Raw genomic sequence first — 13,047 nt, 5'->3', positions numbered from 1 at the left:
CCAGAGCAGCAGAATCCAAGTCCCCAGTTAATCATTCCTGTGTCCATCATGGCTTGACTGTGTCTTCTTCATCATCCTAAGAGCCAGAGGCAGACACAGGAAGACACAGAGAGGGTAGCATCCATATACAGAGTCCGGAAGCAGTAAAGGAGCCGATCATGCCTATACTCCTACTGCAATAGAAATCACTAGTGTGGTCCACTCCTGGGGTCTTTTTTGACCCCCAAGTTTCTCTGAGCAAATGTGCATGAATTCCACGTGCCCTGTCACTTATGACTATTTCAATCTGTCTCTCAACTGAAAAATCTATTACTGTTGCTTTCTGAATCTGAAAACCCATTAGATGCTCAATGTCAGAAATCTATACCTGATTATATCACAAGTGAAATTGAGGAAAATGACAGCACTATTTAAAGCTGCCATATTTGGTTATGGGTGATAAGGAATGATGCACAGCTGTGGGAAAAATTCCTAGAGACCAAAGTTAGAAAACAGAGAACATCACACAGACAAAAACCATGACATAAACAAAGCTCCCCCAGAAACATATCAGTCATGTTGGCAAGGCAACATCTGATTCTACTTGTGATTGACTGACGCCAACCAGAAGAGCAAGGAATGGGCAATCATTTGAGATTTGAGTCTGGGCTTATACAGCCTTGGCTTAAGCTAAATCCATGCTGTCTCTATGATGCCAAAGAGAAGTATGTGTCTTGCAAGATTCTGAATGCCTACCATTTTTTTCTATGTGGATGGTTTAGATCACTTTCTTCCCAAAAGACATGTGAGTCACTGGCGCTTGGGGCAAATCAGGTGTCATATGCCATAGGCATTTCTTCCAAATAATTGATTTTCCTTAGCCCAAAGGAGGTATGACGGTGATGCCTTTCTTTTGAAGAACTAATAGTGCTTCACTATGTTCTCTTGATTTCAATACCCAATTTTCCATACTGACAGATGGAAGAACTGGGACCCAGGGAGGTTAAGTGCCTCGCTCAAATCATTGGCAATGGCTTCAATTTCTCTGGTGCTCATTCATCAAGCTGTGCCATAGGCATGCCACACTCTCCTTCATTCAAATGGCAGCTGTACTGCATCTTCCTCTCCTTTTCATCTTCGCATCTTTGTTTACTCCAATAAATTCCCTAATTAATCCCACGCCTTCTCCCCAATGCCAGCAAACTCTCAACCTACACACCCCCTTAGAGTACTCTTAAACATTATTTATTTATACCCATCACCATTTATTGTGACTCTGCTGTATTTATAGGCATTTGTATTGATTTATACACGTCTCTGTTGACTGTGAGTTGGGCCAGTTCCTTCTGGTGAATACAATCACTTTGGAAGTAGATAGGTGGTTATATACAGTCTATGCCCCAAATGTTGAAGACAGGTCAAGCTCTGCAGATGAAATTGAAAATTAGACAGCAGCAAAATTAGAATTAGCTCCCTTGACATTTGGACTGTGCATCAGACTGACCATCAATCAGCATCCCTGATGCTCTTAGACGGAGGGAGAGATGCAAAGGGCTGGTCATCAACTGACCACAATCCTGGTGTGTGTAGGTCCTTTGCATGATAGTAGTGGGGCTGTCCACAGAGCTGTGAAGTGGCATTAAACCCCCCTTTCATGCCCAAAGTTCCTCTTATCCTTAAAAACAATCTGTTGACTCATTGATACTTCACTCTATATATACTGGAAGAAATGACATTCTCGGAAGAATGCAATTGCTTTCCCAGAGTCTGAAGCCAGATTCATGGGGACACCGGAGCCAGGCAGTCAGGACAGGTAGTGAATAAAACCCAGACTCTGCAGCCAGACTGCCCAAGATTGAATTCTGGCCCCACCATTTACAAGACATGCAATCCTGGGTAAGTTGGGTAACCTCTAGGTCTCTGTTTCCTCCTGTATAACATGGAGGGAATAATAAAACCTACCTCGTGGGGTTGTTTTGGGAACTCAGTGAGTTAACTCATAGAGCTGTATGTATGTTCGCTCTCCTTCTGTCTAATGGTAGCCGTGAGTGAAGGGGGAGTGGGGAGATGATGTGTTACAAAGGCGGGAACTTCCTTTTATACTGATGCCTTCCTCAGTGGACAAGAAATACTATACTTTCTCTCTTATGGTGACACATGTTAAAGATGCTTTGGGGAATAATGCTATCTGGCTACAGCCACTTTTCAGAACTCCTGGAGTTTCTACGGCTGTAATATATGCATCATGAGAGTTCCTCCAGGGCTCTCCAGAGAAGCACTTAGGGCAATACCAGGCTTTCTTCTGGAAGGAAGACTCTTAAAAGCCAGTGATTCCAACCTTTAGAACTCAATCCCACCTCAGCCTACCCAAAGACGTCATTGACAGAGTGGACCAGACACGTTGCAGGTTCTCTTGGATCTGTGTTAGGGCTCTGCAGCTTAGTCACCATTTCCCTACACAAATGCATGATACGAGCTCTCTGCTTTCCTCAAACTCCATCCCCTCCCAGCACAGCCAAGGACAAAGGGTCCTTCATGTGCATTTCTACAGTCTTTAGAACTAAATGGCAATTTATAGAAAGGTTGCTTATGATATAGTCAACTCCCAGCAGTGCCCAATGGTCAATCACACACTGTCCAGGGCTGAAGAGGTAAGAGAACGCAGTGGCTCCAAGACTCCTTCTGGGAGAGGCAGGAGGAGGTGATTTCTTCCTGTCCCTCAGCAGGATCCCATGGATGGCCTCCCTCAGTGTGTCTGCAATGGATTGTCTGCTGATATTTTGGTTTAGCATGCACTTTCCACCTCTGACTCCAAGAGGAAAAAAGGAAGCAAGTAATTAATTCTTATCCACGTAAAGCACCTAGATGGGTCTGTTGCCCATAGAACTCATACGCTAGTGTATCTATTTTCACTTACTGGCTGAAAATCTGGTGTGAGGAGACCTACATTCTAATCCTGGCATTGACCTGGACTTGCTGAGTGGTGGTGCTAGGCAAGCCACTCAACTTCTCTGGGTGCCATTGTCTTCTCCCATAGAAAGGAGCACCATGAATGGAGCACCTTAATCCACATGAAGAGGGGCCGTGAGAATTACTAAAATAATGTTAACACACCTTGAGCTTCTTCAGAGAGAGGCACTCAATAAATAACCAATATTAATATTATTATACATTCAGGGATCCATATTTCCATTATATGGGCTATCATGTTACTTAGCTTTAAGGAACAGAACTCTATTCATTTTCCATTTTCTTAGAACAGAGTATTAAGCAGTATTAGAAATGATTCACTGGTTTACTTAGCATTGTTCTCCATTTTCCTAGACAGTCTTTCTGAAATGAAACAGACCTTCTTGAAAAGCTGGTAATATATCCAGCAATGTCGTGCATTAATTTAATGTCAGCATTTATTTCTCCCTCACTTTTTTTTTTTTTTTTTTGAGACAGAGTCTCACTCTGATGCCCAGGCTAGAGTGCAATGTTGCAGTCTCGGCTCACTACAACCTCCACCTCCCGGGTTCAAATGATTCTCCTGTCTCAGCCTCCTGAGTAGTTGGGATTACAGGCGTGTGCCACCATGCCCGGCTAATTTTTGTATTTTTAGTAGAGATGGCGTTTCACCATGTTGGTCAGGCTGGTCTCGAACACTTGACCTCATAATCCGCCTGCCTCGGCCTCCCAAAATGCTGGGATTACAGGCATGAGCCACCGTGCCCAGCCTATTTCTCCCTTACTTTTTAAACACTGTCTGATTTTTCTTTTTCTTGAGAAAGAAGACTCTAGCTAAGAGTTAAGAAGAGAAAAAGAACAGAGTATAAAACTTTCCCATTTGTTAACCAAAGGTGGAACAAGTTGATATGGAGGGAAAATGGTAAGCTCACATTTTCCAGGGAGTCTTGGGTATTCTAGCTGGCTTGGGACCTTCTCTGGGATCAGAGATAGTATCCTCAGATGGGAAAGGATCTTGAAAGATCATCTAAAGCATAGCCTTGACACTGAAAGAAATACACCTATGATACCGTAAAGACAGGTAGTTGGACATGTATGGAGATTTGGAGACCAAAAACCTGGTTTCAATGCCCCCTGCAACATTGTGTTGCCTTTCCTCTTTCCTCTGCACTAACTGGGCTCACAGAGTTTCAGAATTTTGTCCTGTAAAATGAGAATCATACTACCTGCTTCCGGGCACTGTTCCGTTAAACCAGAGACTGTACATGGAAGTGCTCTATAAATTAGGAGACGTGAGTCAACAAACCACCATCTTACACATATACCCAATCTCCTTGAAGATGTCAATACTGAGTTTTTATTTTAAATTATTTAATTTTTTAAGAGATGGGGTGTTGCTCTGTTGCCTAAGCTGCAGTGCAGTCATAGCTCACTACAGCCTCGAACCCTGGTGATACTCCTGCCTCAGCCTCCAACGTGGCTGGGATTACAGGCATGCGCCACGGCACCCAGCAACAATGAACTGTTTAGATGAAATTTATTCACATGGGGGTTCTATGGGCCAAACACTTAATCCCAGATTGGCTTATGGTGCAGCCTGATGATGCCTTGCTATAATAGTCGGGGTGTGCTTGAGGAATACAAACTCACTTTAATATTAATCTGAGCAAAACATCATTAGGTAAATTGCTGCTGCAGAAAAAAAGAGACAGAAAACTACATGATATACTCTAACGTCAAATAGAAATGGTTTTTGTTTTTCATGTTCTTTTCCCCTCCATTCACACAGATATTTGAGAGCTCAAAGTATGCATCAATACCATAAAACCCTTGGCTGCAAAATGTCCTTGGAATTATACTGCTATACCAAATACTAAACTTATCATTACAAGGAGATGAGCTGATGTGCCAGGGAAACCAAGAGTCTTGAACTTCAGATGTTCTGCCACTTGGCTCCCATCCTTGAAGTATCAGGGGACAACAAAGGCTAAAGGCTGGACCATCTATGTATAGCCTAGAAGTCCATCTTGCCCTAGCCACGGATTCTGATACTTTCTCAGGTGGATGCTATGTTGTGTGTGGAATGTGCAGGCATTGAGAGAGAGAGAGAGAGAGCAGTGAGTTCAGGAGGCAGCTACAGCCAGACCTGAGCCAGAGGCTGCATCTAGGCTGCCTGAAACATCTGCATCCCACTTCTTTTTGTTCTCAAGACCTACAGGGGTAAAGGCCAGAAGGTAAAATAAATATTTGGGTCACTTGTCCTGCTGCCTAGAATACTGGCCCTGTAGGGTTCCCTAATAGAATCTCAGGTTCCTGGGACTCAGTACTGCCCAATCAGGAGCACAAAGGAAAGCATAGCATTCACTGCCCACAGGATCACTGGATTTATGGCCTGCCCTCCTTCCCTCCTGTCAAGTAAATACTGCATGTTTAGGATGACCACATTTTCCATACCAAAAATCGTATCATAAAAATCTATGGTCTGACAAGAGGGTACCTTTCCCTTAATGTACCTCCCATTGGAGGATACAAAGGGAGAGATAGATAAACAGAGAATAATATAACGCAACCTAAAAGTGTTGTAATAGAAGTATAGGCAGAGGGCAAGCAGCTCCATCTAGGGGAGCTGCGTGGAAGAGCAAGTGCCATTTGAGCTGGGTATTGAAAGCCAGGAAAGAGTTTGTTAGCTGGCTGAGAGGCAGGTAGATGAGCGTGAACCTAGATGAGGAGGCAGGAAGGGGCTGACCTGACAAAAGAGCAGTGAGCAGCAAGGGGCAAAGGTGCCTGCAGGCAAAGACCTGGATGTAGGAAAGTTGAACTTTTTTTTGTGAGTGATGGGCAGCTGGTGAATGATTTCAAGAAGGAGGTTGATATGATTACATTTGTCTTTTTTTTTTAAACCAACACCCAGGCTGCAAATAGATTATGAAGGAACAATTAATATACATTTGTTGAGTATAATAGCTAACACTTTATTGTGTATATGTCAGGCACTGCTATGAGTGTATTACACATGTATTCTCATTTAATTTTGCATGACAACCCATTTTTACAAATGAAGAAGGTGAGATGTATGTGACATGCATCTAATAACTGTAAAAGCTGGGAATAAACCCAGACAGTCTGGGTCCAGAGTCCATGGTTCTCACTCTGCTGTTTCTTAGTGAATGCTTATAATGACTGTGGCCTTTTGATGGGGATCCAGTAATGGACAAGAAATGCCTTGCCCTAAAGGAGGATACAGGCTGCAGGAATGGCAGTAGAGATTAGGAAAGCCTGAACCAAGGCACAAGTGGGGATACACAGTATATTTGAGAACTCTTTGGGAGGTGAGATGACCAATAGAATTTGTAAGGTAAGAAAACTTAAGGATGGCTCAGGTTACTGGATGGAAATTCCATTACCTGATATGGGGCACAGGGAAGGAGGCATAAGTGTGACTCAGAAACACACAGAATTCAGCTTGTGACACAGTTTTTGGGGTGCCTGTGAGACATCCAGATGGAGATGTGAAGAAATGTGTCAGAATTACGCTACTGGAACTCAGGGGAGCAGCCAGGGTTAGATTCACAGATTTGGGAGGGAGTGAGATTATCCAGGGAGAGTTGGTAGAATAAGAATAGAAAAGGACCATGGACATTTAAGTTGGGTGAGAAAGAAAGAGAAAGACAAAAAGAGGGAGAGAGAGAGAGACAGAGAGAGAAAGAAGGGAGGGAAGGAGGGTGGGACGGGGGGGAGGAGAGAGAGAGAGAGACAGAGAGAGAGTGACTTTTAAAAAGCAGGATGGAAAAACAGTAACGAATGCCAAAGCCAGACTCCTCAGCCAGCCTGTGAGTAACAGGGAGTAGGTGGTAAAAAGAGCAAAACATTCTTATTTTGGTCCTAAGGATGCCTGAACAGAAACAGAGATTATACCCGGTGTTAGGAAGAAGGTAAATATCCCACAATCAACTGTTGATGATCTGTGTTCATGAAAATGCCTAGATAATCTTGGATCACTGGAAAGTCACAAATTATTTCTTTAGACTTCAGAGGCATACTTGCCACTACTTATTATTTTGGAGGCTTTAGCAATAATTCTTAACTAGGCACTCTAAGTTAATTATTTTTACATTCGCACACAGGTTGGATTGCCACCAGATGCTCACTTTTTGGTAACAATAACTCATCAGTCAGGTGACCTCATAAACATAGAACTAACATAGACATTCTCGATCCTTATAGATCATAAATGTGATTAAATTACCCATATTTTTGCTCACAGATAACAATTAGAGAAAAATTGCAAAACAACGAACACCCAGTATTTAATTTCATTACCTTAACACTATGATATTAGAGATAGAGTCTCTATGTAAGTTTAGAATTAGGCTCTTGGGGTGGACTCTACCAGTTCATCCTTTAGCCACAGCAGATCTTCCTAAGGCCCTCCTCTGTTTCAGACATAACGTTCATCTCAGACTTATTCTAACCACATCTCCCCTGGGTTAGTCAATTTGGGATTGTTCTCCCCTCAGCTGACTTTTTGGTACTTCCTAAGCATGGTGTCTCACACACAGAATGCACTCAATAAATATTTGTTGAATAAATGTAGAAACTGTCAGTTCTGCTTAGTGTAAGCTGTTAATCCCAGCACTCATTTCTTGCTTGGCCCCCTGTTATCAATCAGGTCTAGGCAGCCACGTGGCATCCTGGCGCTTCAGTGTGGAGGCCAGAAGAGGAGAGGAATCCTCACCCAACAGTTAGGTGTGTGTGTGTGTGTGTGTATGGAGAGAGAGACAGAGATAGCGATATTGGGAGAGACAGGGAAAGTTATTGTAAGAAATTGGCTCACAGGATTGTGGGGGCTAATAAGTCCAAAAGGCAGGCGGGCTAGAAACTCAGGCAGGATTTCTATGTGATAGACTTAAGGCAGAATTCCTTCTTCATGAAACCTCAGGTTTTGCTCTTATGTCCTTCAACTGATTGGATGAGGCCCACCCACGTTATCAAGAGTACTCTCCTTTAGGAAGTCAATTCACTGTAGTTGCTAATCCTGTCTACAAATACCTTCACAGCAACACCTGACTAGTATCTGACCAAGCATCTAAGCAACATAACCTAGCCAAGTTGACACAGAAAAGTTGTCATCCCAGAAATGAATGCAGGGAAACTCATATAGGTTTTCAGGCGGTAGGAAACATTTAGTCAACAATCCAATTTGGGATGTCCAGAGGATTGGAGAATTGTGGTTTCTTTCTGGCCAGAGTTGGTATTCAGGACAGTGGTGCCCTAGGTGGGGAGGGCAGCCTAGCAGTAGGTGTTTCCTGGTGGCAAAAACACTTGGGGTCAGGTACCTTCTGCCATCTGGTTCCTGATGGGCCACTGAGTCACCAGGAAGGCTTTAGTTCCCTCCAGGAATCTGGACACCAAGGCCAGAGCCTAGTTGAGTGGCTACCGCAAGCCACAGCAGGGTAGTTTGGACAAAGGCTGTGTGCCTCCATTTCTTTTGGATGTCCCCCGATTCCAGGGGTCAATGTGGGGGAGGGGAGCTCCAGAAATGGTGCTGGCTGGAAGACTGCCTAGTGAGTACCAACAGATGTAACGATGGCAAGACACCCTCCTGGAGTTAAGGGGCCTGGGTTCCAGGCTCAGCCCTCAACTAGCTCCAAGCATGACTTCAGTTTCCATGTCTATAAATTGGGAATTATCATACCTGCCCCCTTTCCCCCAAAGAACCATCTTGAGGACCAAATGAGAAAAAGGGTGCACAAAAGTGCCCTATGCAAGTGATTCAAAGACCACACACAGGAGGGTGGCAGGCTGCTGTCCTGGAGAAAGCACAGGCTTTAAACACATCATTCCTGGGTTTGAACCCTGTTCTTTCACTTATGAGCATGTGGCCTTGCCCATGTTTTTAAACTGATTACAACTTAGTTTCCTCATTTCTAAAATAAGAATGACACAGCTCTATTCATCTCCCAGGACTGCCATAAAAAAGTACCACAACTGGTGGCTTAAAACAACAGAAATTTATCATGTCATAGTTCTGGAGGCTGGAAGGCCACATCGAGGTATTGGTGGGGCCAGGCTCTCTCTGCAGACTCTAGGAGGATCCTTCCTTGTCTCCTCTAGCTTTCGGTGGTTGCTAGCAATACTTGGTGTCCCTTGGCTTGTAAGTGCATGACTCCAATCTCTGCCTTCGAATTCCCATGGCATTCTCCTCTATGTGTCTGTGTTCAAATTCCCTTCTTTTTATAAGGACGTCAGACATTGGATTAGGGTCCAGCCTAATCTAGCATGGCCGCACCTTCACTTGAGTACATCTGCAAAGACCCTACTTCCAAATGAGGTCACATTCACAGGTCCTAGAGGTTAGAAATTCAACATATATTTTGGTGGCGGGGGACACAATTCAACCCTTAACAACAACCCCCATCACAGGGTTGGGAGCATAGGCTGGAGCTGCAAAGGTGGACGATCTCCTTTTCTCTAGAGCTGGGATGTGGGGCCTGGCAAGGGGTTACTTCTTCAGCAGGCATGTTGGGTGATCTCTTGGTCTCTACCCTGTTGGGCAGCCTCGAGGTACAGGCTCTGTTCTGGAGCGTACCATGGCAGCTGAATCATGGGCACTGAAAATGACTAGTGTATTGGGCAAATCTGTATGACGCTCTGCACTTAGAGCCAGTTCAGCTGACAAGCGGAAAGGAAGGCTCTTCTGGTCCAGCAAGATAAACTAGCAAAGTCAGCTATTTGCTGGCACTGTCATGATTATTCATTGATGGATGAGACCCAGCCAGGGTGACTCTTCCTCTGCTCTTCCCACCGGCCAGTATACTTGAAGGTCGTGTCTGTACTCTGCTGCCTATTGGTGTGTTCTCACAAACTCACTGTGACACTCACCCTGGCCTACCTAGCCAGAGGAGTCTTTCTGATGGGGGCATGGAATGCAGAAAAGGGCAGGCCAGGTATAAATGACATTAAATTATCTACCATTTATTCTCCAGGACAGATCATCGAGAGAGAAGGAATCTACATTCCCTCGCCAGATGCAACACTAGAAGTGAACACAGACTTGGAAGTTGGCAACGTGCTTGAGAAATGCTAGGGTGACTTATCTGGGCTGCAGGCAAGGGAGCAAAGTGACCCACGGGGCCAATCACCAACACAGGATCCACCAAGTATTGAATGACCATTCTTGGTCATCGCTATTCAGAGAGGCAGAAGTAATTTTTACTGGAAAGCCCACAAGCATGACTTTTCCATCCCTTCAGTTTGCAAGTTCGTGCAGATGATAGGAGAAAAAATAGCCCAGCACATTTGCATTTAAGTCTTGAAATCTAAATATTTCCATGAGTCATTCATTATTCCCGTATAACTCAGTGTTTGCATGCAAATAACTTTAATGACATAAATGCTTATAAAATAAGTCTCTTACCATATGAACGCGGTAAAGAATGCTAATTCCCAGAGTCATGAATGGCTTAGAGAAATCAATCACCTTCTCCCGTTCAGCTGTAATGGTGAGGCCTGCCACAGCCAGATCTGCTTTCTGAAAGGAACAGAGACAGCCCGTCAGTGGGGTGGCCATAGGAGAAGAGGCACAGAGACTTGCGACCAGCAACCGTCACTGCTATTGGAGACGTGATGCTGGTCTGGCTTCTTGCTTGAGGAGTGGCTCTAAGTCAACACAGCATACAGATCTGAATGATCACTCATAAAAGTACATGGATATTGAAGCTATAACTCATGTTCACTTGTCGTTAGATCCCTTTAAATACATAAATAATTTTAAAAACAGGGGGTATCACTACCAGACTGTTCAGAGACAGTCTCAAAGTGTCCTAGGGTAGGGGCTTGGGAGGAGGAAATTGGCAGATTGGGCTCCTGCGTTCTCAATACTTTTTTTTTTTTTTCTGGATACAGGGTCTCGCTCTGTCGCCCAGGCTGGAGTGCAGTGGTGCCATCTCGGCTCGCCGCAACCTCTGCCTCCTGAGTTCAAGCGATTCTCCTGCCTCAGCTTCCTGAGTAGCTGGGACTACAGGCGTGGGCCACCATGCCTGGCTTATTTTTGTAATTTTAGTAGACACAGGGCTTCACCATGCTGGCCAGGCTGGTCTCAAACTCCTGACCCCGTGATCTGCCCGCCCTCGCCTCCCAAAGTGATGGGATTATAGGCATGAGCCACCGCGCCTGGCCCATTCTCAATATTGAGTAGTGTTTGTTTTGTTCAGTTGACAAAACTCCACTGACTGCTTATGGTGTGTAAGAAACTTTGCTGAAGGGGCTACAATGAAAAGTAAAAATGCTGGAACCACAGAAATCTGAAAAACCTTAATGCAACCCCATTTGTCCCACAGTGAGAAAGCAGAGACCAGAAAACTGAGCAAGTGCCCCAACATCACAAAGCTCATCCCAGCTGGCTAGGATTCAGGCCTCCTGGATCACTGGCCACTTATGTCGCTGTCCAGGTGAAACTTCAGATGTCATTAGCAGACCCAAAGAAGAGTTTCTGGTCCCCTTAATGCACAACAACCAGCATTTGTTCAATAAAGGCTTCCTTCCTTTCCCCTTGCCTCCAAATTGTACCTCAAGTGCCCACATCTGATGAGAGTTAGCCCTGAATTAAACCCTTCTGGGAAAGATGTAGACTTCCTCATACTCTTCTATGTCAGGAAGTTTTTCCTTGTATCTAATTTAAATCAATCCTGTGGAAAGCAAGTCTGTTTCCTATTAGTCTGCTCTCCTACACATGGGGCAGTGGGAAAAGCCCAGAACTGGTGCTCAGTTCTAATGCATCCTCTACTCTAACTAACAACCAACTAACCAACCTGGACTAGTCACTTCACTTCTCTAGGCTCCCTTAACCTCATCCATAAATCAAGGAGAGTGCCTGGGTCCTTCCCAGCAATCCTCTATGGTGGTTCTCAAAATGCTGTCTATGGGGCCACCTACCTCAGAATCACCTGCTGGGTCAATTAAAATGTGAATTCCTGAGTCTCATCCCAGACTTCCTGGATCAGATTTTCTGGTGGTAGGACCCAGGAATCTATATTTGTAAAAAGCTGCCCTGATGATTCTAACTTATACTGTACTAATTGTTAAGAGCCATGTTTTTATGACCTGGGTGCTGTATCTCAGACGAGCCTACAATGATTGACATTTTCTAATGCTGGTCGATCAGTTGATGCAAAAGATGAAATAAGAAAAGTGAAGTGTGGTCCAACAATCTACAAACAGGCTAATCAGTTCTGAATGACTACGTACAAACACTGCAAAGAAAGTGGGGAGACAGATGTGCTGGCCCTCATTTTACACACAAGGGAATTATGATTTGTGTACAGGAAGGATAAATCCATTGGCAAAGATCAGTTTCTTCTCCACCTCCACCCCAATCCTCCATCACCAATTCAGGTTCCACCCCATAAAGCAGTCACACGATCCAGCACAGCTTAACAAACTCGGAGCCTTATACGGTGAGGTCATCCTTAAAAAGCAACTAGGGTGCAGATGAAGGGGATTTTCACTACAAAATAGAAAATGTGAATGATCCATTCTGTATTTCTCCAAGACAGTGCTGATGACTGCTAGCAAGTGAATCGACACTTGCGTTCAAAGTTAGGTTTGATTAGAGGATTGTTAGCGCCTTCATTTGGGGGACTCTTTAGACAGTTGCTTGGGCCGTTCAGAGCCTCAGCCCGTCCACAACAGAGGCACTGATTTGAATTCAGCTTTTGAGCACAGGTGTCAGGTAACAGAAATGAACCAAATTGGTAGCCAAACCCTACCTGAAACTTGAGGGGAGGAAACAAGAGTTAAATGGGCTGGAATGAAGAAACTGGAGGAAAGATGGCAAGATTAGAAAAATTAAAAGTGATGAAATGGGCATGAGGTAAACGTGGCATCCATTCCTTTCTCTGGTTCTTTAAAAAAAAAAAATCCAAATCAATTAACCAAAGTCAACAACTCTATCCTCAAGTTTATTTTCCTCACACGCTGCTTTCCTCCCAAAGGGCAAACTTTGGATTAAAATTTGGAAATCATTTCACAAGTCGATAAAAGTTGGCCAACTGTGACATTATGCCAAAACAATTCCATATGTCCCTGTGGAGACACATCTGCAGATGGGCAGCAGCTCAC

General features: G+C 44.3%; 1 protein-coding gene across 6 annotated transcripts in view; it reads right to left on the bottom strand.

The window, feature by feature from the left end:
- The window catches only part of GRIK4 (glutamate ionotropic receptor kainate type subunit 4), a 477,471-nt gene that overhangs the window by 36,405 nt on the left and 428,019 nt on the right, over positions 1 to 13,047 (bottom strand). For all 6 annotated transcript variants that reach the window (XM_057299274.2, XM_057299272.2, XM_063608842.1 and 3 more), the window contains one exon: positions 10,346 to 10,459. In XM_057299274.2, coding sequence (XP_057155257.1) covers positions 10,346 to 10,459 — 114 coding nt within the window. The remainder of the gene's footprint in view (positions 1 to 10,345; positions 10,460 to 13,047) is intronic.

The sequence above is a fragment of the Pan paniscus genome, chromosome 9 (genome assembly GCF_029289425.2).
Source record: "Pan paniscus chromosome 9, NHGRI_mPanPan1-v2.0_pri, whole genome shotgun sequence".
In the NCBI taxonomy this organism is placed as follows: domain Eukaryota; kingdom Metazoa; phylum Chordata; class Mammalia; order Primates; family Hominidae; genus Pan; species Pan paniscus.
The sequence above is the reverse complement of the archived record's forward strand: the minus strand, read 5'-3'. Positions and strand labels throughout refer to the sequence as shown.